The following is a 22,981-nucleotide window of genomic DNA, read 5'->3' as shown; positions in this document are numbered from 1 at the left end:
ATATTTACCTGACTATAATGTTTGTGAAAATTAAAGTACTTTCTGTTGGGTTATTTCATATCTTTACCCCTAAGTCAAGTGATATGAACACAATTTTATTCTAAACTCGACCCAAGTTAATTTTCTTTCTTAGTTGCTTATTTAAATGCGTTCTTTACCTTTAGAAGCCATCAAAACTCCTATTCTAATAGTTAAATAAGGGTTATGTTTTGGGAAGACTGGTGTTTTGTCCTGATCTTTGTTTTGTCTGACAAACAGCACGAAAGGCAAAAGTTACTTCCATAGCTTGTTTACATTTGGGGGTTATGAAGATGGGATTTTTTAATGGGAATTTAATAATCATAATCCATCTGCTCACATCTGCTTATAAATGTGCCTGTAAAATGAAATGATACTTTTTGTGCATATGAGCAATCCTTTTTACATCTTTTTCAGGCCCTAAGTTAATGGATTTCACTTACCATGCTAATATAGATCATAAATGTAAGAAAGATATTTTAATTGGTAGGATAAAGAATGTTGAAGATAAATCATGGAAAAAAATACGTCCAAGACCAACAAAAACAAATTACGAAGGACCTTATTATATATGTAAAGGTATATGCTATAATTACTTAATTGGTGTACATCGCCTAAGCGAGAAATGATTTGCTACATTTGTTATAATGGTTCCAGTATTACTGTAACTTAAAATGTTTAGATAGAGTTAACAGAAAGTTCCTTGGATTGAGACATTAGTATTTTTTATATTATTTTTACCTTTGTTTTTAACTTGCTGTCTTGTGGGTATTTTATAGTTATTTATGGAAATGGGGATTTCCCCAGGTTTTAAACAGAAAACTGTCTCAAACTTTGGGTTCTCTGACATGGTCTAAACAGAATCAGAACACTGAACTAAGGCTTTGAAAATGTTGCTCTTTTAAGTTGTTTTTGAGAGAACTTAGTATTTTCATTTTTGTCAGACCACTTCACCTGAACGAGCTTTGAATGTACCTAAATGACTTTTTAAACTTAGGTGGAGTACATCCGGGTATCAAGGCTTTTTTTCCCTGTCTGAAATAAAAATAATTTAGAATTGTGGTGCTGGTTTTTTGGTTTCTTTTTTGAGTTAATACCATCCCTGCATTGTAATACGCGTATCATGGTTTGAAGCTATCCATGAATTGTTATAAAAATTCAAGTGATGCCCTAAGCGTGTTTTGTTTTTTTTTTTTAAATACTTTTCTGATATTTTGTTGTTGTTATAAATTTATTTATTTATTTATGGCTGCGTTGGGTCTTCGTTGCTGCACGCGGGCTTTCTCTAGTTGCGGCGAGTGGGGGCTACTCTTTGTTGTGGTGCGCGGGCTTCTCATTGCGATGGCTTCTCTTGTTGCGGAACATGGGCTCTAGGTGCACGGGCTTCAGTAGTTGTGGCTCGTGGGTTCTAGAGCGCAGGCTCAGTAGTTGTGGCACACGGGCTTAGTTGCTCCGCAGCATGTGGGATCTTCCCAGACCAGGGATCGAACCTCTGTCCCCTGCATTGGCAGGCGGATTCTTAACCACCGTGCCACCAGGGAAGTCTCCCTAAACGTGTTTAATATTTATTGGCTTTGAAAAAACAACAGTCCGTGTTTTAAATGTGTTTTAATTCCCTGTCTTTCTAGATGTTGCTGCCGAGGAGGAATGTAGATATTTGGGCCACTGCACATTCGCTTATTGCCAGGAAGAGATAGATGTCTGGACGCTAGAGCGAAAGGGAGCATTCAGCAGGGAGGCTTTCTTTGGTGGCAACGGAAAGATCAACCTTACCGTGTTCAGACTGCTCCAAGAGCATCTTGGAGAATTTATATTCCTTTGTGAGGTACTTTCTCCAAACCTTACTTTCTGCTGTGAAATTGGTGGTAGCTTCCGACCCGCAAGCCCAGAAGTATCAAGTACTTAGCTCTGGTCCTGCCATATGATAAAGCATCTGCTCAGCAACGGTAGCCACTGCTATTATCCAAAAGAATACTGTTAAGACTTCATACTTACTGAGTGTTATTTGGTGTAAGCATGTAATGTATAGGTATGTACATCATAAGCATGGCACGGAAGTTCTATCTCATATTATGTTTTCATGATAATTCTTCTTCTCTGTTTCAGAAATGTTTTGATCATAAGCCTAGAATGATAAGTAAAAGAAACAAAGATAATTCTACTTCTTGTTCTCATCCGGTTACAAAGCATGAGTTTGAAGACAATAAGTATGTTGGTAGTTTCTAATTTTTATAGTGACAACACAAGAGTCTTTTTTTAGATCCAAATTAAACCAGAGTAGTATCCGCTCAGGCATTCCCCCTCTCCTTTTGTTGTTGTTTTGAAAGATGGTGACTATTTTTAAATGGCTAATAGGTTTTGCTGAGAATTTTAAAATGAATTATTTAATTGAAATTTAATACAGAAAAGCAATACTGATTTATAGCTTCTCATGACATGGATTTAGGTATTTTATAGCTTAACATATAATTATCCCCTCCCCTCCCGAGCAAAACAATTGCATACAGTGATATATTTTTTCTGATAAAGATTTAAAATGTATTTTCAGTCTAGAACTTTACATTTTATATGTGTATGTACATTTTTTTTAAAGCTATGGCAGAACAATAGTAAAATGTCACTCCCTTTTCCTCTTAGGTGCCTTGTCCACATTTTGCGAGAGACAACAGTAAAATACTCCAAAATACGTTCTTTTCATGGTCAATGTCAGCTTGATTTATGCCGACATGAGGTTCGATATGGCTGTTTAAGGGAAGACGAATGCTTTTATGCACATAGTCTTGTAGAATTGAAGGTCTGGATATTGCAAAATGAAACAGGTAGGTTTGTGTGTGATTGAGAAATGTCTCTTCAAGAGCGTCAGGGTTTATGAAGAGGTATTGGAGACCCTTCTCCATCAACCTGGTGTGGCAACACTGTTGATTTTTTCCTGAGCTTTAAACCGTGTAGTCACTTCATCTTTAGAGTGGCCTATTTTGAGTGTGGTCTCGTATAAGTAATTGCTGATACAAGTTCATGTATGAAGTATGGACTTGTGAGGAAGAAAGATTCCTCAGAAGACACCAAGAGCTATATTTGTAAATATTCCATTTTGAAAGAATAATGGGATGTTCATTCTTGGCAACAGATTATGCCAAGTGGGGTTAATTAAAGAATTGAGTCTGACTTTGCCTAGATTAGTGGCCTGTTGTTGTGTCGAGGACCTAAAAAAAGGCTTCTGCGTTTCCCAGGTATCTCACATGACGCTATTGCCCAGGAATCTAAACGATATTGGCAAAATTTGGAAGCAAACGTACCTGGAGCTCAGGTATTTTTTCCTGTGTACTTTCTGCATTTGGGATCCTTTCTGGAACGGCCTAATTGATGTTAGTTGTCGGCAGATGCAGTTAAAACTTACATACAGTCCAGTTACTTTCTTAATGTTTATTGAGTTAATTTTTTTAAAATTTATTTATTTACTTATTTTTGGCTGCATTGGGTCTTCGTTGCTGCGCGCGGGCTTTCTCAAGTTGCGGCGAGCGGGGGCTACTCTTCGTTGTGGTACACAGGCTTCTCATCGCGGTGGCTTCTCTTGTTGTGGAGCGTGGGCTCTAGGCGCGCGGGCTCAGTAGTTGTGGCATGTGGGCTCAGTAGTTGTGACTCGCGGGCTCTGGAGCGCAGGCTCAGTAGTTGTGGCGCACGGGCTTAGTCGCTCTGTGGCATGTGGGATCTTCCCGGACCAGGGCTCGAACCTATGTCCCCTGCATTGGCAGTCGGATTCTTAACCACTGTGCCATCAGGGAAGCCCCAGTTGAGTAATTCTTTTTTTTTTTTTTTTTTTTTTTTTTAAATTTTATTTATTTATTTATTTATGGCTGTGTTGGGTCTTCGTTTCTGTGCGAGGGCTTTCTCCAGTTGTGGCAAGCGGGGGCCACTCTTCATCGCGGTGCGCAGGCCTCTCACTATCGCGGCCTTTCTTGTTGCAGAGCACAGGCTCCAGACGCGCAGGCTCAGTAATTGTGGCTCACGGGCCCAGTTGCTCCGCGGCATGTGGGATCTTCCCAGACCAGGGCTCGAACCCGTGTCCCCTGCATTAGCAGGCAGACTCTCAACCACTGCGCCACCAGGGAAGCCCAGTAATTCTTAATGTGAAAAAAAAAAAAAAATCTGAATTTTAGTTGATCATATAAAAGAAAAAAAGTTAGGCAGCCCATAACACCCACCAAGAATGTAGGATAGGGAATTCCCTGGAGGTCCAGTGGTTAGGACTCCATGCTTCCACTGCAGGGGGCACGGTTTCGATCCCTGGTTGGGGAACTAAGATCCTGCAAGCCGGGCGGCATGGCCAAAAAAAGACTGTAGGATACAGTTTTCTTATTCAGCTTAATTGGCAAAACAGTTGGGGTCTCGCACTATGGGGATCCTTGGAATAAGGGAGGTGGATTGTGTTTGTAGTTTTGCTTACTGCCCAACCAAACTGCTTTACCCAACTACCCTCCTTCCCCTCCCTGCCAAAAATCCTAGTCATTAACTCCAAAGCTGACTTTCATAAATTGAGGTTTGGCATCTGTAATCTGCTTTTATCATATTCTCTTGCATTTGGGTGGAGAACTGGAGATTTTAGTTATCAGATCATATATATATAGTGGTCAAATCATCAAACCAGACAAAAACGGAAATTGTATGCTATTGTGAAAAAAAATGCATGGTGATTGTGTTCTCAGAAAACTGGTTTTCTGTTAAATTAAAACTAATCTTTTAATTATTTAAGGTACTTGGCAATCAAATAATGCCTGGATCCCTTAATATGAAGATAAAATTTGTGTGTGCTCAGTGTCTGAGAAATGGTCAAGTCATTGAACCAGACAAAAACAGAAAATATTGTAGTGCAAAAGCAAGGCATTCGTAAGTAGTGTGTGTGTGGAAATAGTGCCTGATCATAATGATCTGTTTCATGGGTGTAAAATCATGCATATAAGAAAAAAAGATTAAGACTTTGAAGAGAGCAAAGGAAAGTAGACAATTTAGGAATGATTGCAAAGCAAAAGGGAAGAGATTTTTAGAATTTAGTAGCTAAGAATTCAACACAATTCAAGTGTTTTTCCTGTATTTCATCATTTCCGTGTTTAGGATTCGTAGGGAATGTTTGTTTATAATTATCGACAGGAAATGAAATGACGGAATCATAAGGCATTTCTTTTAGAAGGGTTGAGGAAAAAAAAATCTCTGGTCCTTTAGGTACAAACTTTGTACCTGCCCCTTTATATTATGCCTTTGCCAGTGTGTTTTTGTTTTTTCTGAACTCCATTTTTCTTAGGTGGACCAAAGATCGTCGTGCGATGAGAGTGATGTCTATTGAACGTAAGAAGTGGATGAACATCCGTCCTCTCCCCACAAAGAAACAAATGCCTTTACAGTTTGATGTACATACGTAATTTTTAAGCCACTTTTTTTTTATTAGGCATTTCAAATCATTAGAAAGTAGTAGTAATTCAGATGGAAACTGGTCCCCTTTAAATAATGCTCATCATGTTAATGAAATCGAAGTGGTCCTTTCGTTTTCCTTCCCCTTTTGAATGTGTGGTTCTGGGACAGTCTTTAGATTGATTGGAATCGTATGAGTTACTGAGGAAAAGTAAGTAGACAGTGGACTAGAGAAGAGTGATGGTCATGGCTCAGCTTATTTTCCAGATGAATTACTTTGGGAGCAAATGGGAGAGAATTTCATTTAAATTTGATTCCTCAGCTTTGCTGTCAAACCCAGGGCCTTCCGTATTATTATGGATGCTGTTGATGGGTTGTTTTTATCACGCCTGTTTCTTTCACTGAAGCGATGGATGCTTGCTAAAGGATGCCCAACATAGGATTTTCTTGAAGTAACCCAAAGGAAAAATGCCCCATGTTAGAGTAATATGTTCCTCAAAAGTCCTTAGAATGAAAACACCAGGCCAACTTAATGTGTGGGTAGCATTTCACTCACTAGGTAGCACGTTTCAGCTTGGTCCCCCTGGTGCCTTACATGGTCTTAAAGACGATTGTCTGGGCAAAGCCCTGGAGCTGGCCCAACTTGCCTCTTCACAAGAGAGAGGGTCTGGAGGGATTTCACTGTGCGAGGGACACTTGGAGCTGACAGGGCGGAAATTTTCTGCCGCAGCGGAGGAAGTATGGAGAGAGCCTTTTGCCCAGAGAAGCAGTGCAGGTGGATTGCAGAGTCCCCATGTAACGAGGCTCCCTCTCCCAACTGCCAGAGAGTTGAGGAAGAGGAGGGTTAATTTCCCATCACCCAGGGTACCTTGCTTTTTGTAAAACTTATACAAGTTATAAGGACAGTCTTTGAAGGAGGTGGTGTGTTTGTTTATCCACAGTGGTTTCAGCCTCAGATTTGGGTGATTTAATCCGTGGGTTATGTAGGAGGGGAGTAAGGTTTATTGGAACCATTGATATCTTGTGCTTCAAAAGATAGTGGAGATTATGGGCATATTCCTCAAAACTTTGCTAAAACTAAGACGACTGGGAACAATTCTAGCTCATGAGGCAGCTGCCTAGGACCACTGATTATTCTCTCATCTTGGACGTGGTGTTCTACTTTGCAATGTTACAGGAGCTTATTTCCTCTTTTTTCCTACCATACTAGGTATTGCTAAGGGATCCTTTTTCTAAAAGAAGAAATAGTACTCTGTGTGTGTATGTGTGTAGACAGTGTGGTGAGGTGGAGAGAGCGTGTGCTTCAGAGTCTGCCCGAAGGGCAAGTTACTCAGCCTCAGTTTGCTCATCTGTAAATGAGAATAATTGCATCCTAGGGAAGATACAGGAGATGGTGTTGTGTAAAAACCCAGCACAGAGCGGCCTTCTCCTTTATTTTCTCTTCTCCCTGCTCCTTATCGTTGAGTTTTGAAAGACGATGGTAAATGTCTACCTAGTAATACCTAAGTACTTATTGGGGATTGACTGGGAAAAGAATATAATACAGTCCATCACAAGAATGTTTTGTTGACTGTTGACTTCATGCAGAAAATTGTAAGGGTTGCAGGGGTGGGGGTCCCTGACGTTGGTCCAAGGGAGGAAAGGAGCAGTGTTAAGTGTTGACTGCTTCTTGATTTTTAGTGAAAGTCAATGCTAAGCATCTACTATTATGTAAACTAATATATAGGGCCAACTCCTGTTGAAACACGGATAAACTAAAATAAGCTAACAATTAATTGTACTAGGATTTATGCTCTATAAAGACAAGTACATTGATGATATCTAAGAATGAGCTCTTGGTGCCGGCGGTTTTCCTAGTTCTTAATAGTCATGGGTCTTAGGGAAGTCTGTGTTCTGCTGATGGCTCTCACTTTATTTTCCTACCAGTATCACTGTATTTACTCTGTAAAGTAAAAATGCAAATAACCAGAAGAGGTATTATTTGAACGCTGTATAACTGGATGGCCTGGTTAGTGGAATAATTGTCTTTGAACAACGCATAGCTAGTGAATAATGGCCAAGATTAGCTGCCAGTATTGGTGATAAGTAAATGTCCGAGATTTTTTCTGACACTGTTTAGTACCTTTGGAGGAGTCTGCAGTTTCCTTATCGCTTCCCAAGTGCTGACAAGGAGGCATCCTAGGTGTCAGGTAGGGGAGAGTAGGATCCTTCAGACTGAGGGGGCCAGAGACTTGCATTGCAGAGATAAAATGTTCTGCTGTGTTAAAAGCAGATACTCTGAATCAATGAGTTTGTTGACATTTCCTTGTAAGAAAATGTTCCATATTCCAGTTTCATACTTACTTTCTTTTGGAAATTTTCTTTTGAAAAGTTTTGAGACAGAAAGCTTAATATCATCTCATGTATTTGGGGCTTATAGTCAATTTGAATAGAAGCAAATTAATCTCCTTTTAAAATTATGTTCTCGGCATTAGCATGGATAATAATTTTTATTTTGCTTAAATGTAAAAATTAGGCAGTTTTACTAAGTGTACTCTGTCTTAAAGCATGTTCATATTTTTCTAACACAGCTGTGCAATCATATTGCTTCTGGGAAAAAATGTCAGTATGTTGGAAACTGTTCCTTTGCTCACAGTCCTGAGGAACGGGAAGTGTGGACCTACATGAAAGAGAATGGGAGTAAGTTGATGATTAACCGTGGCCTTGACACCCGTGAAATCTAGCTTGCCTGAAAGTCTCTTTCCTCTCTGTAAATATGCCAACTCACTGTGCACACAGAAAGCAGTCTGCGTTCTAAACCATTATACCATTTTATCAGTGAAGCAGAGTCTGACCTCTGATCATGTTTGCTTAGGTCAGATTCGGATACAAATACATAGGTCAGCATCCTCTGATGTCATAGGCGTGATTCATGGTCTGGGGAAGTTCAGTCCTTCTGTGAGCTCCTTTTGTGAATAGTCACCCCTGAATTAATCAGGTTATAATTGGAGGTCTCTTCAAGGACCCCTTACTGGTAGAACAGGCCCACATTCAAAGGCCCGAGGAGAGAATGTTTGTCTTGGTCAAATGTCAGGTTTATTGTGAGAGCCTTTGAGAGGAGCCTCAGACAACCTTTCACTTCCAACCAGAAAAGGTTTTGCTACCAGGATTATTGTTCTTCAGTCTTAAGTAAACTGATGGAAATTTACCGACTGCTTAAGATCTGTGATCTCTGGATTACAAGAAGCCATCTGATTTAAGCATGTCACCTGTCGTATTTCAACCATGTAAAAATTCAGTGACTTGTGTGGACAGGACTCCTCCTTGCTTGGAGTGGGGACATGGAGTTGGGCCTTACTGAAGGTGTCCTTGCAAATCAGGGCTCTTGCAGTGATTCCTGCTACCACTGGTCTGAAGGAAGAAGAATTTCCTAGTTTACCTCTAATCATAGAAACACTTGGGCAGGCAGTAAAGCCGAGTTTTGACCAGATCCTCATTACCAGATTTTTTTTTAAACTCAGTGGCTCTCAACTGGGGATGAATTTTGCCACACACACACCTCTCTCCCCTTGGGGACACTTGGCAACATCTGGACATTGTCATGACTTGTAGGGCTGTGCTACTGGCAGCTAGTGGGTAGAGGCTAGGGGTGTTGTTAAACATCCTACACGCACAAGATTGCCACCGACAGCGAAGAGTTTTCTGGCTCAGAACGTTGGCGGTGCTGAGGTTGAGAAACCTTGGTTTTATCGCTTGATAGTAATGCCGGATACACTTGTTCCAGTAGCTTGCAGCCACTGCCCAGCACCTGGTCATGGCTGTGTTGTTGTAAGTTGCACCTCAGCATGTCGGTCTTCTGGGACTGTGGCTCAACTGACGGGCTCCCACCAGGGTCAGAATCTCGGTCCTTATAGTAGGTTTCTCAGTAGACAGTGAGGAGCCGTGTAAGCAGCCTGTGTGGTTACAGCAGCGGTAGCAAGTGTTTAACATGGGGCATCGTGAAGCCGTGCGGAGGCTTTCCTTTTCAGCAATGCCCTTGAAATGGTTTCTGAATTTTAAACACCCCCATAGTGTCTTGCAAATGCAGGGAGGAGTTAATCTTGAAAGCTAACTATTAAAAAAAAAAAAAAGAAAACTAACGTTTGTGGTCTTACAGTCCTGAATTTGGTTCTCACCCCTGAGAGTCTGGAAATGGACTGTCTCTCCGTGTCTCAATACGATCAGTTTCCATTCAGCCCTCTCAAGTTTCTTTTGAAAATTGCACCGACTGATACCAAAAGAGTGCGAGTTCTTGTGTGTATTTAAATGGCGTATTTAAATATTTGCCACTGAAAGGAGTTCATTTTTCTTTAGTACAAGATATGGAGCAGTTTTATGAACTCTGGCTAAAGAGCCAAAAAAATGAAAAAAGCGATGATGTAGCCAGTCAGTCAAACAAAGAAAATGGAAAACAAATTCACATGCCGACAGATTACGCGGAAGTTACTGTAAGTACCCCAGGTTGGTTCCCCTCACCTTTGCTTCCAGGCCTTTCTTTTCTTTCCCACCTTCTCCAAAACCTGGCTCCCTCGCCCCCGGTCTGCCCTCCCCCTTATCTTCATCTTCTCTCCACGCTGGCTCTCCACTGTTAGTTTAAGTCTCTTCATCCTAAAAATGCCTTTCCTGGATCTTTTTTCCAACTGTGGAGCCAGGAAATTGTGAGTCCGAGTCCTGCTTCTGTCTCCTTACTAGCCTGTGACACTGGGCAGGTTACTGAACGTCTCTGAGGGGGTTGCTTGTGATGGAGCCACGAAGTGTGATGAGCCTGCGGGTTTATCCCAGTGCCGGCCCACGGAAAGTGCTCAGGAAATGTGGGGTCCCCGTCCCCCAAGTCCTCTTGTTCTCTTATCACCATCCTGTAGTCTGGCCTCTGCCTCTGGGTTCTACAGAGACGTTAAGTCACCTGTGGTCTTTTACTGTTTTGGCTGTCTTTTAAATTTTTCAAAAAAGTGAAGGGGGTAGTATAATGACTGTCTTGAGCCCACCATCCCAGGTGAACCGATGTTAACAGTTTGTTGTGTTTGCTTCTGTAAAGTAAATAAAATGTCACAGATAAAGTGGGAACCCCAGTTGTCCCCCTTTCCCAGAGGGACCAGATCCAGTGTATATTTTTCCAGGCCATGTTTACATATCTTGGACTGTTTATTCCTAACCTATTGCTCTGCCTGGCATGTTTTTTTCAAACTGACAGGCGTATGCATTACTCTGCTCGTTGTTTCTTGTTTTGTTTTTTGTCCCTTCTCCGTATTGAGTCATTCAGATGTGGGTCATGGACACGTCTTTGTGCACGATACGCCCTGTGAACCCTGCTTTCTCTGCCAAGGCTCAGCACTGATCTCCTCACCACCTTTTCTTAAGTACTACCAGGGTTTCCAGAGCCAGGGTCACCCCAACTTGCTGGGTCATGAGGTTGACCTGTCTCTGCAAACCTGTTCTTACCCAGTGTTGCAGGGCATTTGGGAAATAGTCAACACTACTGAAACACTGCACGCTTGCATATGTGGGAGCACAGCGTTCCTAATGTGTGGGTCTGTGCCCCCAGGGAGGTGTCTTCCCAGCACGTGTACTTCCCTGGCCCCTGGCACAAGTCCTGGCCCATAGTAGGGGCTCAGTTCATGTGCAAGGATGGAGTTGCTCGTCCTTCTGCAGTGGGCGAGTCCCGGGTTTTCACATCTTCTCTGCTTTCCCTCGTGGTATGAATCTTCCCCGGAATCCTTGTTTGAACCTGGCCCCTTGTCCTGCCGACAGACTCCCTTGTTTGCACACCAGCTCCTTGCCAGAGCCTGCCTGGACCCCTGGCCCAGTCCGTCGCCCCTGCTCTCTGCTTCCTGTGTGCTGGCCGCCCTCTCCTTGGTCCTGCTCTTGACTTTGAGTTTTACGTTCTCACCCAGCATCCCCCACTGGACGGGCTCCCCAAGAGTAGAGTCTGGGTCTTGGGTGGAGTCGTTTCTAGTTGTTCTGGTGCCTGAACACAGGTGACCCGTCAGGGGCCACACAGACAGCAGCCACTGACGGGATGCGTGTCTTCCGTGCACTCTAGGTGGACTTCCACTGCTGGATGTGTGGGAAGAACTGCAACAGTGAGAAGCAGTGGCAGGGCCATATCTCCTCGGAGAAGCACAAGGAGAAGGTTTTCCACACTGAAGATGACCAGTACTGCTGGCAGCACCGCTTTCCAACAGGATATTTTAGTATTTGCGATAGGTACGTGGGTCTCTTCAGTTTCCCACATGAAAACTGCTGACCTTGTGAGTAGACAGAGTATCTGGGTGATAAAATCTTCTAATCCTGGATGCTTGGATTTGAGCTCAAAGTTTAGTTGCTCCTTGAACATTTCTTCACTCTTCTGCGTTACATGAAAAGATTCACTAGTCTGCCGGTACTGGCGTGAAAGTCTTAAAGATAACCAAATAGGGAAATAAGTTCATTCAAGCTTGCCCAAATGATCTCTGAACTGGCAGTGGAGATTCTCTGACCCTTCACAATAATCTTTCTCGTAGTAGATGTTCGTCAGTTTTGAAACTGCCTTTGAATTATATTCCAAGTATAAATCTGGAACTTTCTCAGGTCAAAGGAAAATATTAGTATTTTAAGTTTATTTAGAAAATTTTTCAGTGAAAAGCTAGATAATTTTGAATTGCTCCTCATTTTGTTGTTGCTGTTTCTATTTGACTTCCAAACTTAGATCCATGTGATACATAGAATTATTGAAGATATTTTTTACTTCCTGCCCCTTCTGATTTCTTTCCACTGCATCAAGAAGGAGCGTAGTCTTTTTTCCCCCAACAATCTGTATTTTTCATTAAATAGTGCATTTAAATAGTTTAAAGTACTAATTATTGTAGATGTCAAGGCAATAAAATATTCATTTTTCTAGGATTAACATTTCGAGCTAAAAGTTTAATGCAAACCATAAAGGTAGTGAAGAGCACATTTTAAAGATTTTTATAAACAACTGGTGGAAGCTTACCAAGCTGGTGGACGCTTACCAAGCTGACTTGTCCTAACAGGTATATGAATGGTACCTGCACAGAAGGAAGCAGCTGTAAATTTGCACATGGCAATGCTGAACTTCATGAATGGGAAGAGAGAAGAGATGCCCTAAAGATGAAGCTCAACAAAGCACGAAAAGATCACTTAATTGCCCCCAATGATAATGACTTTGGAAAATATAGTTTTTTGTTTAAAGATTTAAACTAATATGCTGGCTTTTATGTATGTTACCTAATCAGAGCATTGACCAGAAAAATTGAAAGTGTTGTAAGGCACGTAGCAGAGGAGCTGCAGATTTTCTGCTTGTATTGGCGTCTCTCGTCCCTCCTGAGCAGCAACCCACAGTAGGTAGGAAAACGGGCTGTTTGACAGGTTTGGCCAGGCTCTCACGGCATCAAATGGCAAAGCGACCGCTACTGGTTGCCATCTGTTGAACAGACTTTTGGATGAATTGTGTTGGGGAAGAGGATAAGGTTATGTTGAGGACGACTTCTTGAGTTGGTCCTTCAGATAAGAATCATGATGGTGAGAGAGAAACACTGTACTAGGATCAGAACACATGATGGATGAAAATTCTTCACATGTTTTAAGAGGAATGAATTTGTCTAATATAATAAAGTTTGCTACTTATCTGTATGTAGGTTGCTAAAAAGGATTTTCTTAACTCAGATTTTAAGCCAAATAACCATTTAACACTAGTATATGTTAAATGGGGTATTTTTCTGTATTTGTATGTTTCACTATAATAAGGGAACTGAGGATAATGTGCATTGAGAATATTTTGAAAAATAATCAGTTGACTCAAATTTTATTTCTTGGTCTTTTGCTGTTTAAATGATGATTTTGAAAGATTAAACTTGTACTGTTGGTATTGTGTAGTGTATGGACCAATACTGCCCGTAATAAAGATTTTATATACAGATGTCTTTCATTTTTTTGGTGTGGTCCTTGCCAGTTCCTTAAAGAATTGTTAAAACTGGGTACTAGGGCTTCCCTGGTGGCGCAGTGGTTGAGAATCTGCCTGCCAATGCAGGGGACACGGGTTCGAGCCCTGGTCTGGGAAGATCCCACATGCCGCGGAGCAACTAGGCCCATGAGCAACAACTACTGAGCCTGCGCGTCTGGAGCCTGTGCTCCCAACAAGAGAGGCCACGATAGTGAGAGGCCCGCGCACCGCGATGAAGAGTGGCCCCCGCTCGCCGCAACTAGAGAAAGCCCTCGCACAGAAACGAAGACCCAACACAGCCAAAAATAAATAAATAAATAAATAAATAAAAAACAAAAAAACTGGGTACTAAAATCACAAGGTTAGATTTTTTTTTTTTTTTTCTTGGCCGCACTGCTCGGCTTGTGGGATCCCAGTTCCCCCACAACCAGGGATCGAACCTGGGCCCTCAGCAGTGAAAGCGTGGACTCCTACCCACTGGACTGCCAGGGAATTCCCTAGATTTTTTTTTAAAACACTTTCATTTAAGCAATTAATGACAGAAGGCAAATTAGAGAGACATGGCAGCAACTTTCACTCTGTCCCGCTCTCCTCCGATTCAGGTTGCTAAGAGGCTTCTCTTATTGACTGACATGCTAACCCCTCTGGGGGCTCTTCTGTGTCTCATTCAGATGAATGCCCAGTAAGGGGACACACGGTCAGCTAAGACGTGGGCTGTGGGATTCCACAGACACAACTGTCTAGCACAGCGCCTCCTATAGGGCCGTTTCGGTTGTTGAAAGACCACTGAAGTTGTGGTCAGGACGGGCTTGCAGAGACAAGGAAGGGGCTGAGCTGTCCTGAGACCCAGATCTGCTCCTGACCTGGCGAGCTAGGGAGAAGAGTCATTGTCAGGGTTTGAGGGCCGCCACCTCATGAGGACACTGCCAGTGCAGAGTCCCTGTTGGGGGTGGGAGTCAGAAGGAATGGCTGATGGGCTCGAAAGTCACTTCTTCATGACAACCTTGAGTCAGTGGGGTTTGTGGCAAACAGAAAAGGGTCTTTGTTCAGTGCGAGTCCCGCCTGGGTGGGGGGAGCATGGCTGCAAGTAGAGAGACGAGAGAGAAGCGGTGCCTTCAGCAGAACCAGAGGCTGCAGAGTGAAAGGCAAGCCCGGGGGACTCCTTGAAGACCGCAGGAGACTGGTTTCCCTCCCATGAATGGAAGGCAGTTGGGACCAGTTTTATTTGGCAGGTGCGTTAGGAGTGCATCTTATTTGCCAAATAAGTAATCTGTTTCTGTAGAGCAGACTGGCAGTGTTATCATTCTGCTAGGTCTCCTTAGTCTGATGGCCTTCATGATGTTTTTCTTCTCCATCCTTTTATCCTCTCTTTCCAGGGAGAATAGATGTTAAAAAGCTGTCTCTGGTGCTCTGCTTTAGCTTGCAGTTTAACAAGTTGGTTGTCTGAACCTTTGGAATCTAGGCTAGAAACTTAGAAGTTTGACCGGTCAAGACGAAAATTGTTTGTTTTCCACACCCACATCCCCACCTCAGATTCTCTGTGCCTGGGCTTTCTTGCAGTTCTCTGTGCTCTGAACTATCCTTTCAGTAAATTCCATTTCTGCCTAAATCATCCAGTTTTTTGCCTCATTTCGGCTAAGAACCCCCCTGGCCACAGCCTTGGTCTCAGCATCAGGAAGTCAACGCGAATTATTCCATAGTGAAGTCACACCTCCACCCTAGAAGCGAAGAGGAGAACGTGGTGTGAGGGGGAGAAAAGGGCAAGGAAAAAAAAGTATGAAAGAGCAAAGCCCGAATATTAACAGCAGACAAAACTAATAACTGGCATGTCTACTTGGACATGTTTATCTCCATATCTCCTCCAGGGTGGATTTTTTTCAACATTTAACAAATTGAGATACAATTTTTATAACAAAAGTTTTACCATTTTAAAGTACAAATCCATGGTTTTAGTAGATTCCAAATGTGCTACAATCACCACAATGAATTTTAGTGTATTTCATTACCTAAAACCAAACCAAACCAAACCCACACCCTAGTCTACCCACTCCCCCTGCTTTTCAAGCTGTAGGCAACTGCTCAACTGCATTGAGCCACAACTAATGAGCCTGCGTGCCACAACTACTGAAGCCCGTGTGCCTAGAGCACTGCTCCACAACAAGAGAAGCCACTGCAACGAGCAGCCCGTGCACCGCAACGAAGAGTAGTCCCCACTCGCCGCAACTAGAGAAAGCCCACACGCAGCAACAAAGACCCAACACAACCAAAAATAAAAAAAAAACAAGCATTAGGTGTTTTATACATATATATGCTATATATATGTATATATACGTACAATGGAATATTAACTCAGCCATAAAAAAGAATGAAATATTGCCATTTGCAGCAACATGGATGGGGCACAGGATATTACACTTAGAGAACTAAGTCAGGGAAATATACTATATAATATCCATTATATGTGGAACCTAAAAAAATAATACAAATGAATCTATATACAAAACAGAAACAGACAGACACAGAAAAACTTACGGTTATCAAGGGAGAGAGGGAGGGAGGGAAGGAACAATTAGGAGTATGGGATCAACAGATACAAACTACATAAAATAGATAAGCAACAAGGATTTACTATACCTTGTATATAGCACAGGGAATTACCCAATATCTTGTAATAACCTATAATGGAACATAATCTGCAAAAAACCACTATGCTGTACACCTGAAACTAACACAATATTGTAAATCAACTGTACTTCAACTTTTAAAAAATTTAGTTGAAACTACAGAATGTAAAATATGGGTTTTCTTGTGTAAGAAACACTGACAATACCAAACCAGAGACTCAGATTTAAGGAAACTGGTGAGTGACTTCCCTGGTGGCACAGTGGTTAAGAATCCACCTGCCAATACAGAGGACATGGGTTCAATCCCCGGTCCGGGAAGATGCCGCATGCCGCGGAGCAATTAAGCCCGTGTGCCACAACTACTGAGCCTGCGCTCTAGAGCCCGTGCTCCTCAAGAAGAGAAGCCACCGCAATGAGAAACCCACGCACCGCAACGAAGGGTAGTCCCCGCTCGCCGCAACTAGAGAAAGCCCACACGCGGCAACAAAGACCCAACGCAGCCAAAAATAATAAATAAATAAATAAATAAATAAATAAATTTATATCTCTAAAAAAAGGAAACTGCTGAAAGGACAAAGTAGAATAAAATATTTGAAGCAAGTGATACTGAGTTACCATAGTAACTCACTTTTAAAAATAACCAAATTTGGCTTAGAAACAATAGTAATGAGACAGTTAAAAAGACAGAATTACAAAATTTGGAGCAGGGGAGAAATGATTATTAGCACACGAAAGAAAAAAAAAAAAGAGCTCTGATTAAGAAAAAATTTTACAAGCATTATTTCTCTCCGATTCTAAGAAAAGGATTAATACCTGGGAGAAATATATGTAATCTTCCCCCTGCCCCCTACTCAAATGCCACCACCTTGACCATGGTATAAAAAGTGGCCATGAAAGCTCAGATACTGGTTGATGTGGACTAGTTAGGGCTGACGTAGCCTTGAAGAGCAGTGCCGCCTGACCCAGATGGCCTGGTGTAATCTGAAATGAATTTATCACCGTTTCAGGAGAACATCTAGGGCCAGAGCAGCAGCCAGATGTCTAGAAAGAGAATAGTAAAGGAAACATCCTTTTATTGATCCAGGGTGGTTTCCTGGCCTGTAAGACGCCGCCCTGCATTGCCATAAGATATTGTGGGTCTCATGAGATAACCCACAGGCAGCAAAAGTACTTTGAACCTTATAAAGGCCTGTGCAAACAACAGGTGTCTTACGGAAGAGTAGTGTGGATTCTGTTCTAGCAACCTACAGTGAATGGGTACCGGTGACTTTGGACCATATTTGTTTTTGTTAGTAATATACTATGTAACTCAAATCTACACAAAGAACTCAAGAGAACTAGAAATGGTAAATAAGGTTAATATTTTTTTAAAAACTAGAAATACATTTTTTCTCTTCTAGCTTCTTCCAATAAGATTATATAAAACAATAATGTAACACTATATTATTCAGTTTGTAGTAGATTAAAAAAAGAGTAATAATAGCATAAAAAAGGGAGGAGGAAACGGAGCTGTACTGGAGCAGTTTCCGTATCTTACTGGAATTAAGTTAGTATAAATCTGAAGTAACTAAAAAAAAAAAAAGTTTTAAATCATTAAAGGAATTAATAATGTTTTAGAAAAGATCCACTTAATACAAAAGAAGGAAATAAAGAACAAAGAGATGTAGAAACCAAAGAGCAAAATGGCAGGTGAATATGAGCTACCATGTTGGGCCTCCGCGGTTAACACACTTAATGCTCTGGGTCACCTACGAAGGTGACCATTTGTAGCACATTTTACATCCCTGGAAAATCTGCACCGGGGTCATGCGGCTGGCTTGCGGCACAGGTAGGGTCTCATCTTCTGGTTTTTTGGTTTTTTTGCGTGGCATCATACTGCCTTAGTTCCCTCCGAGTTTTATCTGCCTGGTTTGTAGTTACTGACAAAGGAAGTCGAGTCTAGATCTGTGGCCCCAGCAATTTGGTAATTATGGACATTCTCTTAGCTCCAGGTACACTTGTCCCAGGGAAACAATCCCTTCCTGTCACTCTCAACTCACATTTCATCCTTCTCCGACTTGTTTTTAATCACAAAAACTTATTTAGAGGGACTTACCTGGTGGCGCAGTGGTTAAGACTCTGCCTGCCACTGCAGGGGACACGGGTTCGAGTCCTGATCCAGGAAGATCCCACATGCCGCAAAGCAACTAAGCCCGTGCGCCACAACTACTGAGCCTGCAAGCCACAACTACTGAGCCCGTGTACCACAACTACTTAAGCCCGCATGCCCAAATCCCATGCTCTGCAACAAGAAGCCACTGCAATGAGAAGCCCGCGCACCACAACGAAGAGTAGCCCCCACTCGCCAGAACTAGAGAAAGCCCGCGCAGCAACAAAGACTCAACGCGGCCAAAAATAATTAAAAAAAAAAAAAAAACTTACTTAGTAAGGACCTAACATTTAGAGTCACAGAGGATTTAGAGTCAACAGTGTGTCGCTGGAGCGGCTTGTTAACCAAATTGCCCTTAAGCCTGAATTCCTCACCTACTAGCTTTGTGGCCGCAGTCACGTGGCTTTTCCAAGCCTCGGTTTTCCCACCTGTGAAGTGAGTACAGGCTGTACAGACCCTCCTCCCAGGGGTGTGATGTAGGGACGTGGTGCTCAGGCGCACAGCACTTCACTGGTGCAGGAAATGGACACTGGGAGACGACAGTCACTAAAATTTATTGAGTACTCACTATCGGCCCGGCAGTTTCCATCAATGACCTCACTTAATTCTCAAAGCAGGGCTTCCCTGGTGGCGCAGTGGTTATGAATTCGCCTGCCAATGCAGGGGACACGGGTTTGAGCCCTGGTCCAGGAAGATCCCTCATGCCGCGGAGCAACTGAGCCCATGTGCCACAACTACTGAGTCTGCACGCTAGAGCCCACGAGCCACAACTACTGAGCCCGTGTGCCACAAGTACTGAAGCCCGCACACCTAGATAGAGCCCGTGCTCCGCAATGAGAATCCACTGTAATAAGCCCACGCACTGCAACAAAGAGTAGCCTCCGCTTGCAGCAACTAGAGAAAGCCTGTGCACACTAACGAAGACCCAACACAGCCACAAATAAATAAAATAAATTTATATAAAACAAAATCCTCAAAGCAGCTCTGTGAGGGTGGTACTGATATCACCCCCATTTTACAGATGTGTAAACCGAGGCCGTGACCTCTCCCGCCTCACTCCTGGATCCGCGGGCACTTCTCGCCTCTGTACGTGTTTTCCTTTCATTAAGCGGGGACAATAAACGGCACCTACATCCTCCGGAGCCTGTAGTGATATTAGCAGACACGACTGCTGTCATCATCACGGCTCTTTAAACTCAAGGAGCCAAGCGCGGACTCCCTGGAGCCCAGAGCTGCTGAGGTCTGCGCTGGCTGTATGCCGGGATAGGAGTCGCCGGACGCTACGCGCCGGCGCCTGCGCAGACTCAGTGGACTGGGTACCATCTCGAGCATGTGGCTACGGCGGCTTCGGCGCATACGTCAGGGACGGGGGCGGGGCCTGTGGGACTACGCCGTGTCTGCCCCGCAGCCAGCGGGGAACGGGTCCGCGCAGACTCCGTAAGCGAGGGGGCGTGGCTCTCTGGGGGCGGGACTGATGGGTGGTGTCCACGCAGCCTCTCGGGTGGGGGCGGAGCCCCCTGCGCGTGGGCGGGCGCCGCGGCTGCGGCGGGGCTGACGTGGACCGTCCGGGTTAGCTGGCTCGGCGAGTTGCGGGATTGGGGAGCGACGGGCCGGGCCGGGCCTCCGGGCCCTTGGCGGCGGCGGCGGTATAAAGCCGGCGACGGGGAGCATGTAATGTCGGAATGCGGAGGCCGCGGCGGCGGCAGCAGCAGCGACGACGCCGAGGACGAGGGTGGCGGTGGCGGCGGCCCCGCGGGCTCCGGCTCCCTCAGCCCGGCCCCGGCTGCTTCCTCGGAGGGCCGGCTCCGCCGCGGGTTGCGCGGCGCCTCCCTCATGGCGCGCCGGCGGCCCGAGCTGCTCTGCGGGGCCGTGGCGCTCGGCTGCGCGCTGCTCCTCGCACTCAAGTTCACCTGCAGGTGAGGCGGCCCGCACCCCGGGCCCGGCGCCCCCTCGGCCCGGCGGGCGGCGCGTAGCCGGCTTGGGCCTCGGGGTCGAGGGTCGTAGCGGCCTCCCGGGAAGTCGGGCCTGACTTTGTCTGGAGCGATGGACTTGACCCTCCTCCAGCATGCGGCCATGCCCGACGCGTTCCCTTCTCTCCGGCCAGCGAGCCATAAGGCGAGGTTTTGGGGTGCTGCCCGGCGCCCCTTCCTCCCATTTTAATACCGAGGAAGGCGGGCCAGGTTTCGAGCTGCTTGTCAGCTGTTGGGGTTTCTTGAGGGTGCACCTGTCACTTCTTTCCAGGCTGCAGGACCCTCATTTATCACCCATTTTATTTCCCTTATGCCTAGGCTAGGCGTAGACAACCTTTAGCGTCCCACATGTTGAGAATTCATGCACTCATCGATATAGCGGAGCGCTCATCCAGGTGAGCGATGAAGATAGAAAGTCCCTGTTCTACATTCCAGGGGGTGGTACAGACAGTAAATAAGAAAACTTAATATAATTTTAAAGAGCTTCAGTAAGTGCTGTGCGGGGAATAGAAGCGAAGAGGGTGGGGCAGAAAGTCCTTCCTAAGGGAGCTAGATAGGAAACGCACCCACGAAGGGGAAGGAGCCAGCATTGGGGAGATCTGGGGGAAGCGTCCAGGGGAGAGGAAGGAGCAAGTGCAAAGGTCCTTTGACCTGAGGCTGGACAAGGCTGCTGTTTTCCTGGAACTGGAAGGAAGGCCTGAGTAGGCTGGAGTGTAGTGAACAGGAAGAGTGAGAGTTAATGTCTCTCTTTGGGAAAGGACACAAATAGAAAATTTACTTTAAATTTCAGGAGTGCTTTCGGGCTCCTAAATCCACAGTGTATCTCCTGGGACTCCAATATATAAATCTGTGGTGCCACTGACTGGCATATTGGCCACGACGAAGATTTCAACTTGGAACATTATTATTGAGTCTGTTAAGGACAATATGTGGCCCCTGTTGTCAAAGAGATGTCAAAGGATTGGGGATTGTAGTGGAAAGAACAAATTATAATAACTATCATTGAGCATTTGCTATGTGCCAGGTGCTATACTACCAGTGGGGTTTCTCAGCCTTGGTACTGTTGATATCTTGGGTCAGATAATCCTTGTTGTGGCGGGCTGTCCTGTACATTATGGGATGTTTAGCGGCATCCCTGGCCTCCACCTACTACATGCCAGTACCTACTACCTGCTCCTACCCCTCCACCCCAGTGTGACAACCACAGGTGTCTCCAGACAGTACCAAATGCCCTCTGGGGAACAGAATCGCCTGTTCGAGAACTGCAGATTACATGAATGCATTCATTCACTTAACACGTGATCTGAGAGCCTAGTGTGGATCACTTAAGTCTCAATCCAGTAAAGTCTGGATATACATACTCTTACCCTTCCAATTTACACACGAAGGAGTGGAGCTTTGGTCATGATGCAAAACTTGCCCCAAATCACATCCGCCTAATAAGTGGCTGAACTGGAATTTGAATCCTTTATTGTCAGGAATTAGTCTCTTTACCTTGTTCTTTATCACGTCCTGTACAAGGAAATTAGACAAAGTATTTTACAAGGTAGAATATTGCAAGGTGGTATTTGGATTCAGATTAGGAGAGGTTTTCTCTCCTGCAAGGGTTGGGGGGCTTACTTGCATCACTTTGTCCATCTGTAGTAAAAACCTGCGGTGTTTGCTCTGAGAGAACAGGGCTTAATAGATACGAAAGTGCTTTGAGATTTTCAGGAAGATGGAAGAGTGTAAATCCAATTACTAGAGCAGACTGAGCAAGGTCCCCAGGTACTTCAGGCAAGGAGAGTGAACCAGTGAACAGGCTGCTTGCCTGTCCAGCTTCTTTGTGTGCCACTGGCAAATTTCACAGTCTTTTTAATAGACTCAGATTGATTTTTTTAGAGTCTCCTTTGATGGAATGGTGTCATGATACTACTTTACCGCTCTACAACTGACTCTAACATTTCTGCCACTCTTTTCCTATTTTACTTTTAAGATCTTTGTGTTAATGAGGACAGAGGCTTAAAGGAGAGTAGAATTTTTTTTTTAATTAATTTTTATTAATAGCTCCAGGCCTGAAATAGGTGACAGCCCTCTTCACTGTCTTGTTGCTTAGCTGAGTTCAAATCAGATAGCATTAAGAAAAGGTTGATTTGGGGTTGAAACACTATGAATAACTGTGCATTTCTGGGCACCTAAATCTCTATCCTACCTGCTTTTCTATGCATTGAATCTCCATGACTTCATCCTCGCTTTCCTTTTACCCTGATTTGTGCGTGTGTTTTTTTGTGGGGAAAAAAATTGTGTGTGTTTGTGTGTTTGTCTCTATTATCTCTATATGTATTTTGCTTTGTATATTCATTTTGCTGTATTTCGTTTTGTAAGCTCAAAGCTGCTTCAGATCCTTTGGGAGGAAGTGTAGAGTATGAGTCTCATACAAAAATTGGGAGTTGCAACAGGCCTTCCTTGTTTGCAACCAACTCTTGAGTTTTTGGTGCCTGAGGTTTACACTTCAAGGCTGCAGGAAATCTTTGATCTAGGTATAGTTTCTCAAAAACGAGAGCGAATTTAGGAGTTAAATGGAAACTCGTGAATGTTGCTGTCGGGGCAGAGGCGTATGTTCCTCTGCCCTGGTTAATGTTTGCTTTTTGGCGGGCGGAGGGTTTGTCTGGCTCGTTTACTTGAGGAGCTGCTCTGAACATGCAGCGCAACAGTGCTAAGTTGATGATTATCCTCTGACTGTCACAGACCTACGTTTCCCCTCAGATTGTGTATTTAACTTTTAAGACGAAATTTGAATAGTAGAAAAATAATACCTCCAAAGAGGAGCATTTTGGACTTGATGAGAAATGTGTCACTTATTTGCTGCAAGACCTCCCTC

General features: G+C 43.9%; 2 protein-coding genes across 5 annotated transcripts in view; both read left to right on the top strand.

The window, feature by feature from the left end:
- Positions 1-13,358, top strand: part of ZC3H7A (zinc finger CCCH-type containing 7A) — a 34,603-nt gene extending 21,245 nt beyond the window's left edge. For both annotated transcript variants that reach the window (XM_036825158.1, XM_036825157.1), the window contains 11 exons: positions 436-597; positions 1,647-1,843; positions 2,125-2,225; positions 2,656-2,837; positions 3,249-3,325; positions 4,769-4,902; positions 5,315-5,420; positions 7,992-8,100; positions 9,754-9,887; positions 11,480-11,643; positions 12,450-13,358. In XM_036825158.1, coding sequence (XP_036681053.1) covers positions 436-597; positions 1,647-1,843; positions 2,125-2,225; positions 2,656-2,837; positions 3,249-3,325; positions 4,769-4,902; positions 5,315-5,420; positions 7,992-8,100; positions 9,754-9,887; positions 11,480-11,643; positions 12,450-12,639 — 1,556 coding nt within the window. In that variant the 3' untranslated portion in view covers positions 12,640-13,358. The remainder of the gene's footprint in view (positions 1-435; positions 598-1,646; positions 1,844-2,124; positions 2,226-2,655; positions 2,838-3,248; positions 3,326-4,768; positions 4,903-5,314; positions 5,421-7,991; positions 8,101-9,753; positions 9,888-11,479; positions 11,644-12,449) is intronic.
- A 6,352-nt stretch (positions 13,359-19,710) lies between these two features.
- TXNDC11 (thioredoxin domain containing 11) overlaps positions 19,711-22,981 on the top strand; it is a 64,731-nt gene continuing 61,460 nt past the window's right edge. For 2 of the 3 annotated variants that reach the window (XM_036826582.1, XM_036826581.1), the window contains exon 1: positions 19,711-20,067. In XM_036826582.1, coding sequence (XP_036682477.1) covers positions 19,826-20,067 — 242 coding nt within the window. In that variant the 5' untranslated portion in view covers positions 19,711-19,825. The remainder of the gene's footprint in view (positions 20,068-22,981) is intronic. The other variant, XM_036826586.1, reaches the window with a different exon arrangement.

Source organism: Balaenoptera musculus, chromosome 15 (genome assembly GCF_009873245.2).
Source record: "Balaenoptera musculus isolate JJ_BM4_2016_0621 chromosome 15, mBalMus1.pri.v3, whole genome shotgun sequence".
NCBI classification, from domain to species: domain Eukaryota; kingdom Metazoa; phylum Chordata; class Mammalia; order Artiodactyla; family Balaenopteridae; genus Balaenoptera; species Balaenoptera musculus.
This window is presented reverse-complemented; position numbering and strand designations above follow the sequence as displayed.